This window comes from Trichomycterus rosablanca, chromosome 7 (genome assembly GCF_030014385.1).
Source record: "Trichomycterus rosablanca isolate fTriRos1 chromosome 7, fTriRos1.hap1, whole genome shotgun sequence".
In the NCBI taxonomy this organism is placed as follows: Eukaryota; Metazoa; Chordata; class Actinopteri; order Siluriformes; family Trichomycteridae; genus Trichomycterus; species Trichomycterus rosablanca.
In genome coordinates, this window is record NC_085994.1 from 7,140,401 (window position 1) to 7,160,848 (window position 20,448).

Sequence of the window (20,448 nt, forward strand, 5' to 3'; positions counted from 1 at the left end):
CAATCAACCGGCAGAGGTCGTAATTGCATCAGTTATGAGGAACCCTGATTCGGCTCAACCCACCCAGAACAGCAGCCAATCGTTGTTTATGTGGCCGCCCAGCCCAGCCGGATGGCAGAGCTGAGATTCGATACGATGTATTCAAAATCCCAGCTCTGGTGTGCTAATGTATTTTACCGTCGCACCACCTCAGTGGCCTTGGGGTATTTATTGAATAAAATAAATATAGGTGTCCGAGATTGATTGATTGATTGAAATGTCCTTTTATCACGGGTTGTATATTAGCCTGAAAAGTCTGATAGCAAGTGCTAAAGTGTTTAGTGCTTTACCACAGGGGTTGTCAAACCCTGGGTTGCGACCCTTGGGTGGGTCGCAAGCCTAAAAAATGGGTTGCAGAAAAAAAATTGATAAACTAATTTTACCAGGCACATGAGCTTGTACATGAACGCCCTTTTGTGGAGGCTTTACATTACATCTTGTAAACCACAGTGGGACCAGATTGCCATAATTTTTATTAATGAAGAATATTTTGATGCATAGTTTGTGTTGCCTGGGTCGCAGTAAAAATCATGCACAAAAAGTGGGTCACTTGAAAAAAGTTTGAAAAACCCTGCTTTAGTGCCCCTAGAATGACAGCCTGTAATGAGCTTCAGTAAGAACAGTGATTTTTTTTTTAATGGCTCTGTCATACACTGATGCAATAATATAGAGAAAACCTGAAAATACAGACTGTACAAAATAAAAGGAACACCATACTGGGCCACCATAAGCTTCCTATGTCATACTAAACCTATAGAACACTACTCGTCCATAAATGAAACCACTATTTAGTCATCTAAAATGGTGCTATGAATAACTGTCTTAACAAACAGGTCCTAAATCTCCTGTCTTTATTTGACTGGGTTGCGATCTGGTGACTTTAAACAACACAGAATACAATTAACATTAGTCTTCATCCTCATCAAACCCTCCACTGACCTCACTTGCTCTTGGAGAGAGGAGGCATTGTTATGCTGGAAGGTACAACTCCCAGGAGAGGAATGTTCCATGTTGTTAATCAGGGCATCAGTAAGATAATAAATGGTACTGATTTATACTGACCCTTTCCTCCGAGGTGAAAAATGAACCCAAACCGTGCCAGCGAAATTTCCCCAACAGCATAAAAGAGTCACTGGAGCCCTTGCTGTAAGGTTAACCATTTAAACTTCTACAACACAAGTAAAAATGTATTTATCTTTATTATTGATTTTAAGTAAGGCTGTTTTCATATTTACATATTTCATGTATTTTTTTAAATGCATTTTCTTCACATTTTCCTCCTGATTTTAGCGCACTCAATTTGTCTTCCGCTGCTGAGATACCAGATTGCATTCGAGGAGAGCATGTCGCTGCACACGCCTCTTCCGACACGTGTACAGCCCTCCTCTTCTCGCCCCTGCACTCTACACAGGCATCTCTTCCGCCAATCAGGGTATGAAGACCCACCCACCCACACATAGTCTGGTCCCTACCCTGCACATACGATGACCATTTACAGGCACTGCCAATTATGCCCGCTAGATGGCGCCCAGCCGCCCTGAGGCAACGCCGAGTTTCGAACCGAGGAGTTCAGAATCTCGGCGTTGGTGTGCTAGTGGAACATCCCGCTGTGCCACCTGGGCAGGCACAATTGACCTGGGCAGGCACAATACCTGAAGCAGACAAAATTGACCTCTAGTCTGCTGGGTGGGAAAAGTAGGGTCTTTGACACTGTGTAAAGACTTTGGTTAATAGCCTGAGACGCCCGTGGAGTGCATGACTCTCCATGCGCAAGACTGGCTTCACACACAAATTCATTGAAGTACAGGGAGAATAAGAAGGGGTCGGTGGACTTCACACTAATCGGAGGGAGTGCGTGTCAGGCAAATATACCCTCCTCAGATGCGATCAGGGTCCCCAGCAGCGGATTTCTAATTGACTATGCAAAATAGGAAGAAAATGCATAAATAAAATTGTAAACATTTGTGATTTGTTAATTTTGTAAATATCTTTTCACTTACCAACTTACTTGTATTGGAGCAGTCCGGGTCTTTTCTGTGTTGAGCTTGCATGTTCTCCCAGTGTCTGTGTGGGTTTCCTCCGGGTGCTCCGATTTCCTCCCACAGTCCAAAGACGTGCAAGTGAGGTGAATTGCAGATACTAAATTGTCCATGACTGTGTTCAATAGAACCTTGTGAAGTGATGAATCTTGTGTAATGAGTAACTACCATTCCTGTCATGAATGTAACCAAAGTGTAAAACTTGATGTTAAAATCATAATAAACAAACAAACAAACAAAGCACTTTGACACGCCCACCGATGACATCACGGTTCACGTTGAAAAACCAAGTATTCTGTGGTGCCAGATTAGAACGCTAGTTTGCTGTCTGGAACCTCTTTTTTTTTTTGTGGAAACATGCAGAACCGGTTCAAAATCGAGTTCGCGAACCGGAACCGGAGAAGCCTGAACAGAACCGGTTGAAGTTCTTTTGGTGGTACAGTGCGGTGTATTACAGCAAAATACACTTGCTAAGCTAATAAAGCACATGAGCGCTCTCTCATTAGAGTTTCTATAGAGTACCAATAATCCTGAAGCTGAAAAACTTCTTGATTGATCTTGATTCTGATTGCATAAAAGGACTTTTAATTGTAGTATGTAGGGTGGCACGGTGGCTAAGTGGGTAGCACTCTCACCTCACAGCAAGAAAGTCCTGGGTTCGATCCCTAGGTGGGGCGGTCTGGGTCCTTTCTATGTGGAGTTTGCATGGTTTCCTCCGGGAGCTCCGGTTTTCCTCCCACAGTCCAAAGACCTGGAGACACTAAATTGTCCATGACTGTGTTCCTGTGTAATGACTAATAAATTAACAAACAAACAATTGTAGTATGTACAGTAGTTCACTTGTTTGAACGTTTCTTTACTTATTTGTTTAGTTTTATAAAAACTAAAAGTCAGGGCTTTGTGAGGGCCTCTGAAGTTCTCCAAACCATGACTGTCCATTCATGTCTTTATGACCTTTGTTTACAAGGGCCTTCCTCTGTGATTTATTTTATCTTGATTGCATGAAAGGACCTGAATTATTTGTTCTGAATTTGTAACTCCTTTAGAGATTAAAGGAACGATCGCAATGCTTACAAAAGCTTTAAAAATAGCTGTAAACAATCGTGTGCACCTATAAAGCCTGCATGAATAATTTACATTTTAATTTCCCTCATTAATAAATAAAAGCAGAATTTGCTTAGATAAACCTTGACTTTGCAGGAAAGTTCTTGCATTTGTTCTGCAGTCCGCTCTCAGAAATGAGCTGCCACGTCCACAGCGTTGACTCAGTAAATGATTTCAGCTCCAGCTGTTGACACTGGGCCCAGATTCAGAAGGGTGTCTCGGGCAGGATGACACACTGGCTGTTTGAACACGAATCCTTGTGTTTCACACCTGAACTAAAAGCCTCGGCCATCACGTCGATTTCAATCGAGCGCGGCGATAACAGTGGGCTGTGGGTGACGGCTCTTTTCTCCGAAACGTTGACACCCGAGCGAATGGAAGCGAATCGAGCAGAGCAACACAAACATCGCAGCCTGAGGGCACTCGGGCTTCAGGTTCAGTGATTTGTGTTCCGTCTGCGCCGGCAAATGGAGCGGGAATTATGCAGCCTGCCAGGTCGCTGATGGGATGTTCGGCTCTGATATCTATCCAACAGGTTTTGATTACTTTGATTCTTTAGTGTTTTTATGCTAGAAGTAGTTGCCTGAAATTGTCATATGAAAGACTGTCAGTAAAGATGCCGTGCTAGAAAGACCAAGCGGATGCGTTCTCTCCGCTGCTTCGTGATATTCCTTATGCTTGTGAATCCCATATGTGGCAATGATGCGTGGTGTGTTTTTGTGACATGATCGTAAAAAAAAAAAAAAAAAAAAAACATCCTCGCAAGAGTGAAGTTGACAGTCCTTAAAACATACAGCTGCAGCTTTATAATGACACCCGGGCAGCTGCAGCATTTCCATCAGCCTGGGAGAACATCTGCCACGATGTCTGGTAGAAGCTCAATTTATGGGGTTTTTTTTCCTGCTTCCTTTTCCTTCTGATATACATATCCCTTATTGTCTCTTCAGATCCTGCACTGTCAAAGAAAACAACAAACGCTCAGTAAAGCACCTTATCTTCCCCCAAAGCTGACAGCTATTCGAGGAAGGCGGTTGTAGGAGGACGTGCTTTGATGTTCGCGCCTCTACACTATCAGATCCAAGCATCATCACGTCTAGTCATTAAATGAGCGGATGCTTCGTTCAGCTGAAGCTTTTCGATTGCTTACTAAGCCCAATCACATTTACTGTCATCTGTGAAGTGGAATGAATTCCCGGCCATGCAGGAACATACTGCAGCGTACCAGATAACACAGAGGTTTCGTATAGAGGAGACGGTGGCTGCGACTGATGCAAGAGCTGTCCCAATACATATGCCATCGTCCTACTTTTTCTCTCTAGAGCAGGGGTGTCAAACTCACGGCCCGTGGGCCAGATCCGGCCCGCCACGTCATTTTATGTGGCCCGCTAGAGCTTAAACGACTGTATGATTGTTGTGATGGTTCAAGTCGTTACAGAGATGTTCCTATAATTTAATGGGACACCTGCGCCTTTAAGTGCAACTGGTGACATCGTAGTCATGGCAACTAACTTTGACCTTCGCTGAGAAGCCATGTGACTTTTACGGCAAAAGAACGCAGGTAGTAATGTAAACAATAATAAATATAAATAATTATCTTGCAGTATAATACCAAAGCATCATCTGTAAGTAGTGGCGTTTATATTCTCAGTTGTTTGTAAATGTTTAGTGAGTATATCACAGCATTTTACTTACAAATATACCGTAATTAAATACAGTTGTTACCGTTACTATAGCAATTAGTATCTTTACACAAAATGCTAACTCGTTAGCGCTATTTTACGTTTGGTTGAATCTCATATTGTACCAGATGTAACACTTGACTACAGCTGTGTGCTTTTACTGTATTAAGTTCTTTATTGTTTTTATTGTTTGTATTTTTTTACTTCATTCTGGTGCACACAATGTATCACACAGCTGGGGAGCAAATAAACCGACTGTATTCTGAAGAGAGCTGTCTGTCTGTCTGTCTGTCTGTCTGTCTGTCTGTCTAGCTGAGCAAGGGGGATAAACTAGTAGTGAGGGCAGAACAATTGTCTTAAAATACACTGTAAAATCCTACATTAACTGCATCTCTCAAAATGCAGGCTGATGTTGTGACCTGCAAAGTGACACAGCCCGCCAGTAGATGATGTTAAGAAATATTTACACATGATCCCAAAATGTACAAGAAGATAAGTAAGAAAATTAAGCAGAAGGAGGAAATTTTATGAAAATAAAAACAAGTTTGTGCTTCAGGAAGAGAAACCGGTGCGTCTCTTCTGTTATGAGGCCGTGTCTGTGGTAAAGGAGGACAATATAAATGCAGAATTTAGCCTCCAAGAAAAACAGCAGACTGCAATCACAGCAGGATACGTTACAATCGGCCCTTTGAGGGCCACAATAATGCTGATGTGGCCCTCTGTGAAAATGAGTTTGACACCCCTGCTCTAGAGCATTCTATTTTCTCTTACTTGCTACTCTTTTCTAGGTGGGCTTACTAGTGCTAGCATGTGCTTTTTCTGAGGTGGGTTGACAGCTGACCATGAGCTTGATGGACATCCCACTTCAAAACCATTGACATAGGTGTGTACACTAATCAGGTATAACATTATGACCACCTTCCTAATATTGTGTTGGTCCACCTTTTGCTGCCAAAACAGCCCTGTAACTGTGAGGCACTGTGTATTGTGACACCTTTCTATCAGAACCAGCATTAACTTCTTCAGCAATTTAAACTACCGTAGCTCGTCTGTTGGATCGGACCACACAGGCCAGCCTTCGCTCCCTACGTGCATCAATGAGCCTTGGCCGCCCATGACCCTGTCGCCGGCTTACCACTGTTTCTTCCTTGGACCACTTTTGATAGATACTGACCACTGCAGCCCGGGAACACCCCACAAGAGCTGCAGTTTTAGAGATGCTCTGACCCAGTCGTCTAGCCATCACAATCTGGCCCTCGTCAAACTCGCTCAAATCCTTACGCCTATTTTTCCTGCTTCTAACATCAACTTTGAGGATAAAATGTTCACCTGCTGTGTAATATATCCCACCCACTAACAGGTGCAGTGATGAAGAGATAATCAGTGTTATTCACTTCACCTGACAGTGGTCATAATGTTAAGCCTGGTCGGTGTATATGGAGCTGACCTCTCATTTTGGTGCTGAATCTACTGAATCAGAATCTACTGTGTCTACGGCACAAAGGTCCTGGGTTTGATTCCCAGGTGGAGCGGTCCGGGTCCTTTCTGTACGGAGTTTGCATGTTCTCCCCATGTGTGCGTGGGTTTCCTCCGAGAGCTCAGGTTTCCTCTCACAGTCCAAAGAAATGCAGTCAGATGAATTGATGATACAAATACAGAAGCATTCCAGATCCTCCATGTTTTCAGGTTGTCTCGTCTGGACTTCCCAGCTGTCTGTTTGTGGTTAGATGAAAGAAAAGCCTTTTATGTGGCATCTTTCCTCTAATTTTGGCAGATGAGCTAGACGGTCTCGGTCTACTTTGAACAAGTGAATCATTGATGATGAATCATCATCATTTGAATACAAGAGCTGGCAGCAAAGCAAATAATCTGTAAATGGCTGCCTGAATTATTTTAACAATTTATTTACATGGACTTGGAAGTTTGATCCACATTGTTCATCAAACCACATATGCATTGTTTTTATGTAAATAAACAGGTTGGCTACCTGTTCATGGCTCTACCAAAATATGCAGGAATATTCATTGTTCAGGTAGAACAGCAGTTCACAACTGCTGAGATCACAAACTCTCAAGTTTGAATCTTGGCTGTGTCTGAGGGAGGATGTTGGTCAAACGGTCATCGCTGCTGCAGTTGTATATACACCGATCAGTCATAACATTAAAGCCACCTCCTTGTTTCTACACTCACTGTCCATTTTATCAGCTCCACTTACCATATAGAAGCACTTTGTAGTTCTACAATTACTGCCTGTAGTCCATCTGTTTCTCTGCATGCTTTGTTAGCCCCCTTTCATGCTGTTCTTCAATGGTCAGGACTCTCCCAGGACCACTGCAGAGCAGTTATTATTTAGGTGGGTCATTCTCAGCACTGCAGTGACACTGACATGGTGCTGGTATGAGTGGATCAGACACAGCAGAGCTGCTGGAGTTTTTAAACACCTCACTGTCACTGCTGGACTGAGAATAGTCCACCAACCAAAAATATCCAGCCAACAGCGCCCCGTGGCTGACCACTGATGAAGGTCTAGAAGATGACCAACTCAAACAGCAGCAATAGATGAGCGATCGTCTCTGACTTTACATCTACAGTAATTGTAGAACTATGAAGTTCTTCTATATGGTAAGTGGAGCTGATAAAATGGACAGTGAGAGTAGAAACAAGGAGGTGGTTTTAATGTTATGGCTGATCGGTGTATATTGTCTAAGCAATTGATGGTTGAGGACCTTGCTCAAGGACCCAACAGTGGCAGCATGGCTGTGGTGGGACCTGAACCAGTGACCTCTTGATTACTAGTCCAATACTCTAACCGCTAGGCTACAACTGATTTGTAAATGTTAATGTTAAAAATGTCATTTTTTTCACCGTTGAATGAAAGACCCTAGCCGACATGCTTCCAGCACCAGCACTCGAACTCAGAACTCAGTAAATGCTGTTTTCTGGTCCTCTTAAATCTGCTATTGTGAAACCTTGATGTACCAAGCAGAAAACGGTCCTGGCAAATGGACCAACATCATTAAAACTCAAGGACTCTCTGTACCAGATGGCGGTGGCATCTTCAGGATTCATGCTTGCAGTTTTTTTATGACAGGGCAACAAATGTCAAGAGCCGCATCAGCAGCGTTTGTAGTATTACAGTACATTGTCCTCTTATCCGTTATCTCTTCCTGTGCCATTGTTGGTGTGATGATATAAAGCACTGTGCCAGTCTGAAACAGTTTATTCTTTAAGCTGAGCCGAGTCGAGCTAGGGAATGTACAGATAATGTATTTATCAGAACTGAGAGGAAGTTCATTCCCAGTGTTATTAGGTAATCATGTTTCAATGGTTGCTTTTTTATTTGGTCTATTTTTGCCATTTTCTCTTTAATTGTCTCTTGAATATAGTCGTTTCCAATTGCCCAGATTGTATCTTTTTTTTCCCCCAGTCTAGTCGTGTCCAATTACCCTGAATGCGTCCTCTATACTGATTCGACCCTTCACCGCTGACTGAGGACGCCTCTCAACTGACTTGCGCCCCCTCCGGTACGCACAGTCAGTACAGATTTTTCACCTGCTCGAGTCGAGTTCATACACTTGACAGGCACTGTGTATGGAGGGTCACACCCCCATCAGCATTATTCCTCAGCCCTGTGCAGGCGCCATCAGTCAGCCAGCAGGGGCCGCAGTCGCACCAGTTATGAGGACCTATGATCCGACTTTCTTACCCCTAACCCTGAACAACAGCCGATCTTTGTTCATACAGCCGCCCAGCCTAGTCGGAAAGGCAGAGCTGAGATTCGATATGATGTTTTTGAAACCCCAACTCTGGTGAGCTAGCGAATCTTACCAGATTGTATCTTACCTCTCCTGCTGACAGAGGAAAGTCATGATTATCACACGCCCCCTCCGACACATGAGCGTTACCGACTGCTTCTTTTCACCTGCATGTTTCTATAAGGGGATCAGTTTTCCATATGGAGAGTCACGCACTGATCTCCGTTATCCCTTGACTCATTGTGCGGGCGCCATCGATCAGCCAGCAGAGGTCATAATTGCATGAGTTTATGAGGTTTTTCCTCGGCAATCCCACCCAGCGGACGAGTCAATCAATCAGCATTTAGCAGATGCTTTTTATTCAAAGCAACTTACAGTACTGTGACAGTATATTGTCGAAGCAATTAATGGTTAAGGGCTTAACCAATGACCATTCGATTACTAGTCCAGTATTTTAACCACTAGGCTACAACTGCCCTATCAACTGCTACAACTGCACAATCACCGTCTGTATAGGCCTGTCGGTAGCAGAGCTGAGATTCGAACTTGTGAGTTAGAGATGTCAGCTCTGGTGTGCTAGCGTGTTTTACCGCTGCACCACTTGAGCGCCCCCGAAGGGATACACTTAACCGAAACAGAAAAATATACAATTCACATGAGGTAATGACTTGTCCAAATACTAATGTTAAGTAGCTACATTTGGGCGGCACAGTGGCTCAGTGGGTCACTGTCATCTCACAGCAAGAAGGTCCTGGGTTTGATTCCCAGGTGGAGAGGTCCGGGTCCTTTCTGTGTGGAGTTTGCATGTTCTCCCTGTGTCTTCCGGAAGCTCAGATTTCCTCCCACAGTACAAAAACGTGCAAGAGAGGTGACCTGAAGATACAAAAAACGGACAAATCTTGTGTAACCAGTTACTACCAGTCCTGTCATGAATGTGACCAAAGACTGATGTTAAAATCTTAATAAATAAATGAATAAATAAATAAATGTAGCTACATTCCAACATCATTTTAAGTTCTCATCCCTCATTACCCGGTAAATATTTATAAATATTTATTTCATTTGATTGTCACGTATTAAAAACGATGCATATTAAGCAAAGCTGATACAGTTTTGAAGCAGATTGGACCATAAATAAGAGCTTGGACTGGTTGTCCTGTGGCGGACTACATCCAAGTACAGTGGAAGGTGAAAAGCGTCCTTCGGCTCAAGCGTGCCACTGTGGGATCTCTGAATTAACAACGCTAGCCTGAAGAAATATTTTATACCTTCTCCCTGTGTCTGTCAGCTCTGCTCTTCGATCATTTGAGGACTCTTAGCTTCAGTCTTCTCAGCTTCAGACCGCCGTCTCTGCGCCAGCCACAGGCGGACAGCGACTCCCCGCTCGGCGCTGCCTGAACACAGGTCCGCTTTCCTGCTCTGCCTCCGTCATTCTGGATACGCTGACAACAGAAAGGAGGCCGGTGTGCAGCTTTACTTCCCACTTGTCTCAGTGAAGACAGACCAAGGTGCTTTTATCATTCAAAACACCGACTCCTTCAGCGAGCCTGGAAAATGGCACACACCGGGCGAGGTGTTTGGATCCCATTCCAGCGGATTTCAGGCGCAATTAAGCTGCAATCTGCGCAAGATTTAGTTTTTGTACAAGAAGAGTTATGTAGAAAACTGACGTACAAGCCAAGACAAGCACTGTACATGTTTTTGGCATCACAGAAAGTGCCAATCTTCACGTCATATAAATGCAAATGTGCAGAAAGCGAAACCTCTGTGTGGGGATGATGAATGTGCGCCTCATTACAAAGAACCATCAGCCATAACATTAAACCCATGTGCTTAATACTGTGTAGGTCTGATCCATTGAAGAATGGACTCCACAGGACCACTGAAAGTGCCTTGTGCCACCTGGCACCAGTAGATCCAATAAGTCTTGCAAGTTGTGATGTGGAGCCTTAATAGATCGGACTTTTATTCAGCATGTCCTGTAGATGCTTGATGGGATGAGATCTGGGGAATTTGGAGGCTACGTCAACACCTCAAACCATTTGTTAAATGCATTTTACCCCCTTTTTTTCTCCCAATTCAGCATAGCCAGTTTGCTGTTGGGTACCCCGATGGCGTCCAAGGAGGGTGTATATTCGCCTGACACACCCTCCCTCTGACGTGTTCACAGTCCACCAATCCCTTCTTATTCTCCCATACTTTGGTGTATTTGCGTGTAAGGTCAGCTTCACGTATGGAGAGGCACGCCTCAATCTCTGTGCTCCTTCGCTTTCTGTACAAGCACCCTGGGCAACCAAGGTTTTTGCACAATGCTGATAATCCAACCATAGTCTGGTCTTCTCCTAGCCAGCAGACTGGGGGACAATTTTGTCTGCTGCAGGCATTAGCCAACTGTGCCTGCTAGAGGGCGCCCAGTCGACTAGTAGCGAGCCGAGATTCGAACCCGGAAGCTCAGAATCTCGGTGCTGGTGTGCTAGCGTGTGCCTTCAGGGCACCCTCTTGGGCACCCTCCTCAAACCATTTCTGAACAGTTTCTGTAGTGTGGGAGGTGCCTCTATCCTGCTTGAAGAGGCCACTGCCATAAGGGAATACTGTTGGGTGAACATGCAAAGGAGAACGCAATTCATTGAGGGCAGTGATAGCTCAGTGGTTAAGGTACTGGACTAGTATTCAGAAGGTTGCTGGTTCAAGCCACACCATCGCCAAGTTGGGCCCTTAACCCTCAGTTGCCTAAAATTGTGTTCAGTCATAATTGTAAGTCGCTTTGGATAAAAGCTTCTGCTTAATGCTAGGGATGTAACGATACACTATTCACGATACTGCTAGGGATGTAACGATACACTATTCACGATACTGGGTTCACGATACGACTTTTTACCGATTTTTTATTACTGAAATTGAAGACAAATTATGACAAAGTTTCCTTTTATTATTTATCTTAAAAAATAAAATAAATTACTGTATTTGTGCTTATCTTTTATTTATCTAAATAATAAATGCCCATTTATTTCTGAGGTAGGTTCAAACTATGCAAAACAATTTTGAATTAAGCCCAATTTGGCTGAAAAACCCCGAATTTGGCAACCAGGTGTATAGCGCCAGTGACGTCAACCAGGCGAGGTGTATAGCGCCAGTGCCCTCTGTTGTTTAAAGTGATTATCGATTCATTTTACATGTCAAATCGATTTGAATCGTGGAATTTCTGAATCGGTTATTAACTGTATTGTGGTGAATCGTTACATCCCTACTAAATGCAGAAAATGTAAATGTAAATCGGACCAGGTTGCCTTTTTTCACTGAATGTTCCAGTTTTGATGCTCACATGGCCATTGTAGGTGCTTTCAGAGGTGGACAGAGGTCAACATGTGCACTCTGATCAGTCTCTGGTTCTGCAGCTCTATATACAGCAAGCTGTGATGCGCCTTAATGTCACAGCTAGCATGAACGTTTCAGTAATTTGTCCTACAGTAGCTTTTCTTGGTATCAGAACAGCTGACTTTTACTTAAAAAAATTCAACTCCTACAGGGTTTAGTTCTACTGGGTTTTCTTATCTTTGTCTCTTATCCTCACTTGGTTTCTGCTATCATTCCCCTGCTAACACTACTCAACTCATACGATTCTTCACTTCTTTAGAAACTTGAGTGTCAGCTCACATCTTAGTGAATCTGCCAGAGTTTTCATCATGGATTCATGGATTTCAGATTATTATCTTAAGCTTAACCCAAGTAAGACTGGGCTGATATCCAGGTGTGGAAAACCTGACCACTGAGACCACAGCAGAAAAACAGTTTGAAGTCTGGGTGTCGCTATCACATAAAACAGATCTAAAATGCTCCCCGTCTTCTTTCCCCCGACTTAGAACATTAAGGTTACACCTACATTGATGTTACTGAGTTTTTGGATAAACTACACAGCGAATGCAGAAGATTTCCGAGGGAAGTGGGTATGTTTAATTTAAAAAAGTATATTAATCTTCTACATCTACAAGGTGGACCAACTAGGTAGGAGTGTCTAATAGAGTGGACAGTGAGTGGACACGGTATTTAAAAACTCCATCAGCGCTGGTATGTCTGATCCACTCATACCAGCACAACACACACTAACACACCACCACCATGTCAGTGTCAGTGCAGTGCTGAGGATGATCCACCACCTAAATAATACCTGCTCTGTAGTGGTCCTGTGGGGGTCCTGACCCTTGAAGAACAGGGTGAAAGCAGGCTAAAACAGTATGTAGAGAAACAGACATACTGTTATATTATTTGTTTTATTACAAAATAGTCCGTGGACCGTGTTTGCATGTTTTTACTCCATCTGGCCCCCAATAAGAAAAGTCTGGACACCCCTGGCATAGACAAAAAACAGATCTTTAATCTGATGAAGCAAAATTTGGATTTGATCTGCTTAATATAGCCTAGAGTCAAAATAAATTATATTTGCAAGACTTATTTTACTGCAAAAACATCTAAAATTCTACATATTAATTTTTCAACAACCTAATGTTTAGCGTTTCTATTTTAGCACTAGCCCAAGAGATGCGAGTGTACCAACTGCACCGCCAAAAATCATCAGTGTAGGTTTATGTGTTTGTGTCATTTTATATGCCCGTGTATGTGTGCTTTATAGCGCTGTGAACTAATACGCTGCTTTATTTTTTACACTGGCTGTAATCTTCCTGAGGGGCTCTTAGCAAAAGAGTACAATTAGCACCAGGCGGGTTTTTATCACAGGCTAATAAAGACCCGAATGGATTGGGACTGTTAAATCACTGGGATTTACTCTGCTCTTGTGTTTTCACAGCGTGACTCTGCAGGTCCTGTGTTGTGTGTACTGTATGAGTGTGTATGAGTGTGTATGTGTGCATTTGGAATTCTGGCCTCCATCCAAAACACCAAACTGTGCGGTCACAGACGCTGATGGCTTTATGTGTCTGTGTATGCGAGGCTGCAGTAGGTACCTAAAAAAACATCAAAGCTTACACACCAGATCTGATTTTCCTTTGAACGTCCCCCTTACCAGCAAATCACCGTCATTCCTTTGAGTTTTAAGCCAAGAAACCAAAGTACAGCGAATGCTTCAATCTGTAACATGTCATATGTCAAATTAAATTTATTTGTATGCCACTTTTTACAATAGACATCGTCTCAAAGCAGCTTTACAGAATCCGGAATAATGTGTGATGTGGGGAAGCACTTCTTGTCTAAATAGCTCCTCCAGAAATAGATCTTTTGGCTTTTTTTTATTTGTTTTAATACAAAAGAGTCTGTGGCCCGTGTTTGCATATTTTTACTCTATCTGGCCCCCAACAAGAAAAGTTTGGACACCCCTGGCATAGACACAAAACACATCTTTAATCTGATTTAGCAAAAATTGGATTTGATCTGCCAAATATAGCCTAGAGAATACACCGATCAGCCATAACATTAAAACCACCTCCTTGTTTCTACACTCACTCACAGCACTTTGTAGTTCTACAATTACTACCTGTAGTCCATCTATTTCTCTGCATGCATTGTTAGCCCCCTTTCATGCTGTTCTTCAATGGTCAGGACCCCCACAGGACCCCCACAGAGCAGGTATTATTTAGGTGGTGGATCATTCTCAGCAATGCAGTGACACTGACATGGTGGTGGTGTGTTAGTGTGTGCTGTGCTGGTATGTGGATCAAACACAGCAGCGCTGCTGGAGTTTTTAAATACCATGTCCACTCACTGTCCACTCTATTAGACACTCCTACCTAGTTGGTCCACCTTGTAGATGTGAAGTCAGAGACGATCGCTCATCTATTGCTGCTGTTTGAGTTGATCATCTTCTAGACCTTCATCAGTGGTCACAGGTTGGCTGGATATATATTTGGTTGGTGGACTATTCTCAGTCCAGCAGTGACAGTGAGGTATTTAAAAACTCCACAGACTCGAGTCCCCATCTCTGGGTGGTGGGCTAACATAATAGACCACTGCACCACCTGAGCACCTCTGCATCTCTTTTACAATAGTTAAGCAGCATCACAATTAACATTTTTTTATTTTCAACCCAGAGGTAAATGTGTTCTTACTGCAGTTTATTTTCTCGCTCTGTAGCTGTACTGTCAGATGGGATTACTATTTTCTTAATGTCTTCTTTTTTTTTTGGTGCTGCGCTCATTAACATTGTGAGTGATGGAGGCCTCTTATATAAGCCACAGTACGGTGTGTGAATAAATGAACAGGTGGCTTAAGCTCTGCTGCGATCTTTCTTGTGCCACCTCCCCATGGTGCAAACTCTGGCCAGTTCCTCCACTAAAAGATTCCAGTTGGTCAGGAAGCAATTAAGAGAGCTTTCTGGAGGCTGTCTAGTGAGCCCTGCCAAAATGCCATGGAATTGTTACTTTTCTGTTAGTCAGGCTGTTAGCTTGTTCTTTTCTTTTTTTAAAGGCAGGAAACAAAAGCATTTTAAAATCACATTCATCCTTTAAAATGATGTAGTTCTAGTTAAACTTGGAAAGTACAGAAAGTTCTGGTACACAGTTGGAGTGACGGACAGAGATGTTCACAAGTCACAAAATACGAGTCGGAGTCAAATCACGAGTCTTTAGGCTAGAGTCTGAGTCAAGTCACGAGTCTTTAGACTAGAGTCCGAATCAAGTCACGAGTCAATATAATACACTAAACATATACTGGAACTGTAGCGCAGAAATAAACAAATAATCTGTAAGTTCAGATAAAAAACAACAACAGATTAGCGACTGTATTTTGTTTATTTATTGCAAAACAAAAGCGCGTGATAAATCACCGCACAGCGGCCAAAATCCAAAACACAAAAAAAAACCATAACCACTGCTTACCTTAGCTTATGTTTTTCCAAATGCTATTAAATGTATAACCGTGTGTTGTACCATTAGGAATATAATTCGTTATTTTGTAAATGTGCTTATAATTAAAAACCTCCAAACTTTTCCTGGTTGTGAAGTAAAACACGAACTCGTTAGAAAGCCAGTCAAGTGTCAAAGCCAGTCATTGACACTTCATCTGTGTGACGCAAACTGAATAAATGGAAATAACAGCTTTTCTTACCAAAAATTAAAATCAGAAGGATTTACTTCTAACTGGTTCAGAAAGCGCTCTTTTAACCATTAGCGCCAATTCTGTAGGAGCGTTCCATTCACCCCAGTTGTTCCTGTGAAGTGCACTATGTAGGGTATTCCACCATTTTAAGTGAGATTCCAATCCAAAGGTAACGAAAATGTTTAAATGAAGTGAACTTTAAACTGGGGAGTAGGAAGCGACACTTCATCACTACACCGGAAGCAGGCTATACCCAGTGTGTGCGTTGTGGGTATATACAGTATATGTATATAATTGTCACACGTAACTAATGTTAACACATGCTGACGCTCTTGTTGTTTACGAGTCACTTTTTTTGCGAGTCATTTGAAATGAGTCCGAGTCGAGTCTGAAGTCACTTTGCATCTCTGGTGACAGATCACTGCAATGTCTGGCAACATTTTTGTGCTTATTTTACCATTTTTGTGTGGATCTTGTATGTTTTGTTTGTCCTGCTGGAGGAGCCAAATATTTATGTCCTTATTGTCCTTATTTATGTCCTTATTGTCTTTATTTATGTCCTTATTGGCCTTTATTTATGTTCTTATTCTAACAAGGTTACTATAGCTTTGGTAGGTAAAAAGAAAATCCCTAAACCAATACAGATCCTCTTCCATACTGTCATAATAAATTGTAGATTTAAAGACTTGTTGACCCCAAAATACGTTGTGTATGGAATTAAAATGCAACTCTGGTTGTTTTAATCTGTAGTACTGCCTCATTTTCAAGAAAAGGCAACAATACATTGCTTTATAAAATTTTTGCCATTTAATGAAAACAAATGTTGCTAGCTATTTAAAAAGGAAAGTTTGTAACCGTTTTGTTCTATGAGGAATCTTCGAAAAGTTTCCGCACTTTTATTTCCGTTGGAAACAGTGAGGGTGGGAGGAGTAGTAATTGGTCGTGTCTGAAAGACAGAGAGCTTATACACTGCCTGGCCAAAAAAAAGGTCATACACTCTAATATTTGGTTGGACCGCCTTTAGCTTTGATTACGACACGCATTTACTGTGTCATCGTTTCCACAAGCTTCTGCAATGTCACAACATTTATTTTTGTCCAGTGTTGCATTAATTTTTCCCCAAGATCTTGTATTGATGATGGGAGATTTGGACCACTGCGCAAAGTCTTCTCCAGCACATCCCAAAGATTCTCAATGTGGTTCAGGTCTGGACTCTGTGGTGGCCAATCCATGTGTGAAAATGATGTCTCATGTTCCCTGAACCACTCTTTCACAATTTGAGCCCGATGAATCCTGGCATTGTGATCTTGGAATATGCCCGTGCCATCAGGGAAGAAAAAATCCATTGATGGAATAACCTGGTCGTTCAGTATATTCAGGTAGTCAGCTGACCTCATTCTTTGGGCACATAATGTTGCTGAACCTAGACCTGACTGCAGCAACCCCAGATCATAGAACTGCCCCCACAGGCTTGTACGGTAGGCACTAGGCATGATGGGTGCATCACTTCAGCTGCCTCTCTTCTTACCCTGATGCGCCCATCACTCTGGAACAGGGTAAATCTAGACTCATCAGACCACATGACCTTCTTCCATTGCTCCAGAGTTCAATCTTTATGCTCCCTAGCAAATTGAAGCAGTTTTTGCCGGTTAGCCTCACTGACAAGTGGTTTTCTTAAGGCTACACAGCTGTTTAGTCCCAATCCCTTGAGTTCCCTTTGCATTGTGCATGTGGAAATGCTCTTACTTTCACTATTAAACATATCCCTGAGTTCTACTTGAGTTTTTCTACCATTTGATTTCGTTTAAGTGATCGCCGATCACCATCATTCAAGATTTTTTTCCGACCACATTCCTTCCTGGAAGTTGATGTTTCCCCACTGTCCTTCCACTTGTTAATAATGCGTTGGACAGTTCTTAACCCGATTTTAGTAGTTTCAGCTTCTCCTTAGATGGTTTTGCATTGCATTGTTTTGTTATTGCATGCCAATAATTTAACTCTTCTGAAACAGATTAACATCTTTCCCACGACCACATGGTTGTTTAACAAATGAGAAGCTACTCACTGCATCAGTTAGGGTTAAATAACTTGTTGCCAGCTGAAACATAATCACCCATGCAGTAATTATCCAATGGGAGCTCTTACTTATTTGCTTAGTTAAATCCAGATGGTGACCTTTTTTTTTGGCCAGGCAATTTATTAGCGCCATCTGATTTCCACCTTTTTGGACGCTTAAAGAAGCTTTAAGGGGAAGAAGATTTTAATGTAATGGTGATGTGAAAGCAGTGGCGCATCAGTGGCTCAACCAAAAACATTTTTGCTGATGGCATTAAAAAGAGCCCTTTTTGATGAACCCTCATAACAAACAGTATTGTAACCTGTGGGTCTAGCCAAATTGTTGTAGGGAAAAAAGGTTGCAAAGATTAATATTTTAATTTTCTACATATGAACAAGTACATTGTACATTTTACATACATTTATACACATTGATAAGAATCTTGAAGGGCTCCTCCAGATGTGGGCCCCTAAATACATTGCTTGCTTTTACCACATAATCAGACCTTACCTTTACTCTTCTTTTGTTCTTTTTCTTCCCTTCTTTTTGTGTCAACAGCCCACTCATCCAAGTCGAGCCTTGGGCAACAGCAGCAGCAGCAGCCTTCCGAGGGAGCGCAGACCATCCCGGCTGTCCAGCGTGGAGCAGTCCAACCGAAACCTATCAAAGGAAGAAGAATGCCACGGAGGAGGAACAGCTATGAAAGATTTACCCCAGCGGAGAGCTGAAGCTATGCACTCGTCATCTTCTGAGGCGACCGCGGCGCGAAAGCCAGAGCATCCGGGCCCCTCCCAAATCCCCCGTGCCGTGATGGGCAGCAGCTCCAGCAGCCTTTCTTCAGAGAGCGAGAGATTCTCCACGTCACGCTCGCACTCGTCCTTCAGCGGCCGACTGGGCCAGCCGCCGCGCGGGCCGCTCTCCCTGCACATGTACAGCCGCAAGAACGTCTTCCTCCAGCACTCGCTCTACACGCCCGAGCTGCAGCCACTCGGCCAGCAGGACGCCTGAAAATGCACCCACACATCACAACAATCAGTGCGAATCAGACCTACTGCCTCAGCCTCACTCGAGGTGCTTTACACACATCTGGACAGTTTTACAATCACTGCTTTCGGTTTCCTCTCGAGCCGCAATTTGGATTCCACGGCCAGTCTTAAGACTAGTTTACTCAAAGCTTGGGTTGAAAATTTGGCAACTTGGACCTGCACAGGTGGAGGTCATAATGCTGCTGTGGGACGGACGGTGCAGTGGAAGTGAAGTGAAATTCAAAACGGTTTACACTTTACCCGGTGCTCACTGCTCAAAGACCAAAATGAGAGAAATCGTCCAGCAGGGTTTTTTCTTTTAGGGGAGGAGGGCGGGGGAGGGTGTGGGTGTGGGGGGGTCTGTAACTGCTATGATTCTTTATCTGTGTAATAGTGGCACTAGAAGTACCGTCCGATTTAGCTTAGCATCTACAATCACTCGTAGTGTTCTTGAGAACATGACAAACGTCACTTTGAAGTTGAATCTTTAAAGTTCATTTTCAAAGAGATAAAAGTAGAACTGATAGAATTAAAAGAAATTAATTAATGTCTCATATCAAATTAAGCTGAACTTCATATCTACTGTGTCTGAGTTAAATAAGTGTGGAATAGGAATCGAATGACAAATCCAATATTTATAATTTATGATATTTATTATAAATTCTCCAAAATGGCATTTAACTGGTTTGCTGTTCAAAAATATTTTGCCAGTGATGCCAGTAAATACACTGATCAGCCATAACATTAAAACCCCCACCTTGTTTCTACACTCACTGTCCATTTTATCAGCTCCACTTATTATATAGAAGCACTTTGTAGTTCTACAATTACTGACTGTAGTCCATCTGTGTCTCTACATACCTTTTTAGCCTGCTTTCACCCCCACAGGACCACTACAGAGCAGGTATTATTTAGGTGGTGGATCATTCTCAGCACTGCAGTGTCACTGACATGGTGGTGGTGTGTTAGTGTGTGTTGTGCTGGTATGAGTGAGTAAGACACAGCAGCGCTGCTGGAGTTTTTAAATAACATGTCCACTCACTGTCCACTTAATTAGACACTCCTACCTAGTTGGTCCACCTTGTCGATATAAAGTCAGAGACGATCGCTCATCTGTTGCTGCTGTTTGAGTTGGTCGTCTTCTAGACCTTCATCAGTGGTCACAGGACGCTGCCCATGGGGCGCTAATGGCTGGATATTTTTGGTTAATGGACGATTCTTAGTCCAGCAGTGACAGCGCTTCTGTGTCTGATCCACTCTAACCAACCCAACACACACTAACACACCACCACCATGTCAGTGTCACTGCAGTGCTGATCCACCACCTAAATAATACCTGCTCTGTAGTGGTCCTGTGGGGGTCCTGACCATTAAAGAACAGGGTGAAAGGGGGCTAAAAAGGTACGTAGAGAAATAGAATGACTACAGTCAGTAATTGTAGAACTACAAAGTGCTTCTATATGGTAAGTGGAGCTGATAAAATGGACAGTAAGTGTAGAAACAAGGAGTTGGTCATAATGTAATGCCTGATCGGTGTATGATGCGATATGATGCCAGTGAATCTGTCATGCTGCCATTTCAATTCATTGTTTTTAAACTTTTGGAAAGTTCTTATGTGATAGTGATATTAAAGCAAGGTATTAACCGATACACAATTGGCGTCTAATACTGGCATCCTCACAGTAACCAAACCAACACTTTACAAAC

The 20,448-nt window shown here is 42.8% G+C and overlaps 1 protein-coding gene across 1 annotated transcript in view; it reads left to right on the forward strand.

Annotated features, from left to right (window-relative positions):
• ccser1 (coiled-coil serine-rich protein 1) overlaps positions 1-18,724 on the forward strand; it is a 177,177-nt gene extending 158,453 nt beyond the window's left edge. The window contains exon 10 of the mRNA XM_062998916.1: positions 18,275-18,724. Coding sequence (XP_062854986.1) covers positions 18,275-18,724 — 450 coding nt within the window. The remainder of the gene's footprint in view (positions 1-18,274) is intronic.
• Positions 18,725-20,448: the final 1,724 nt, after the last annotated feature.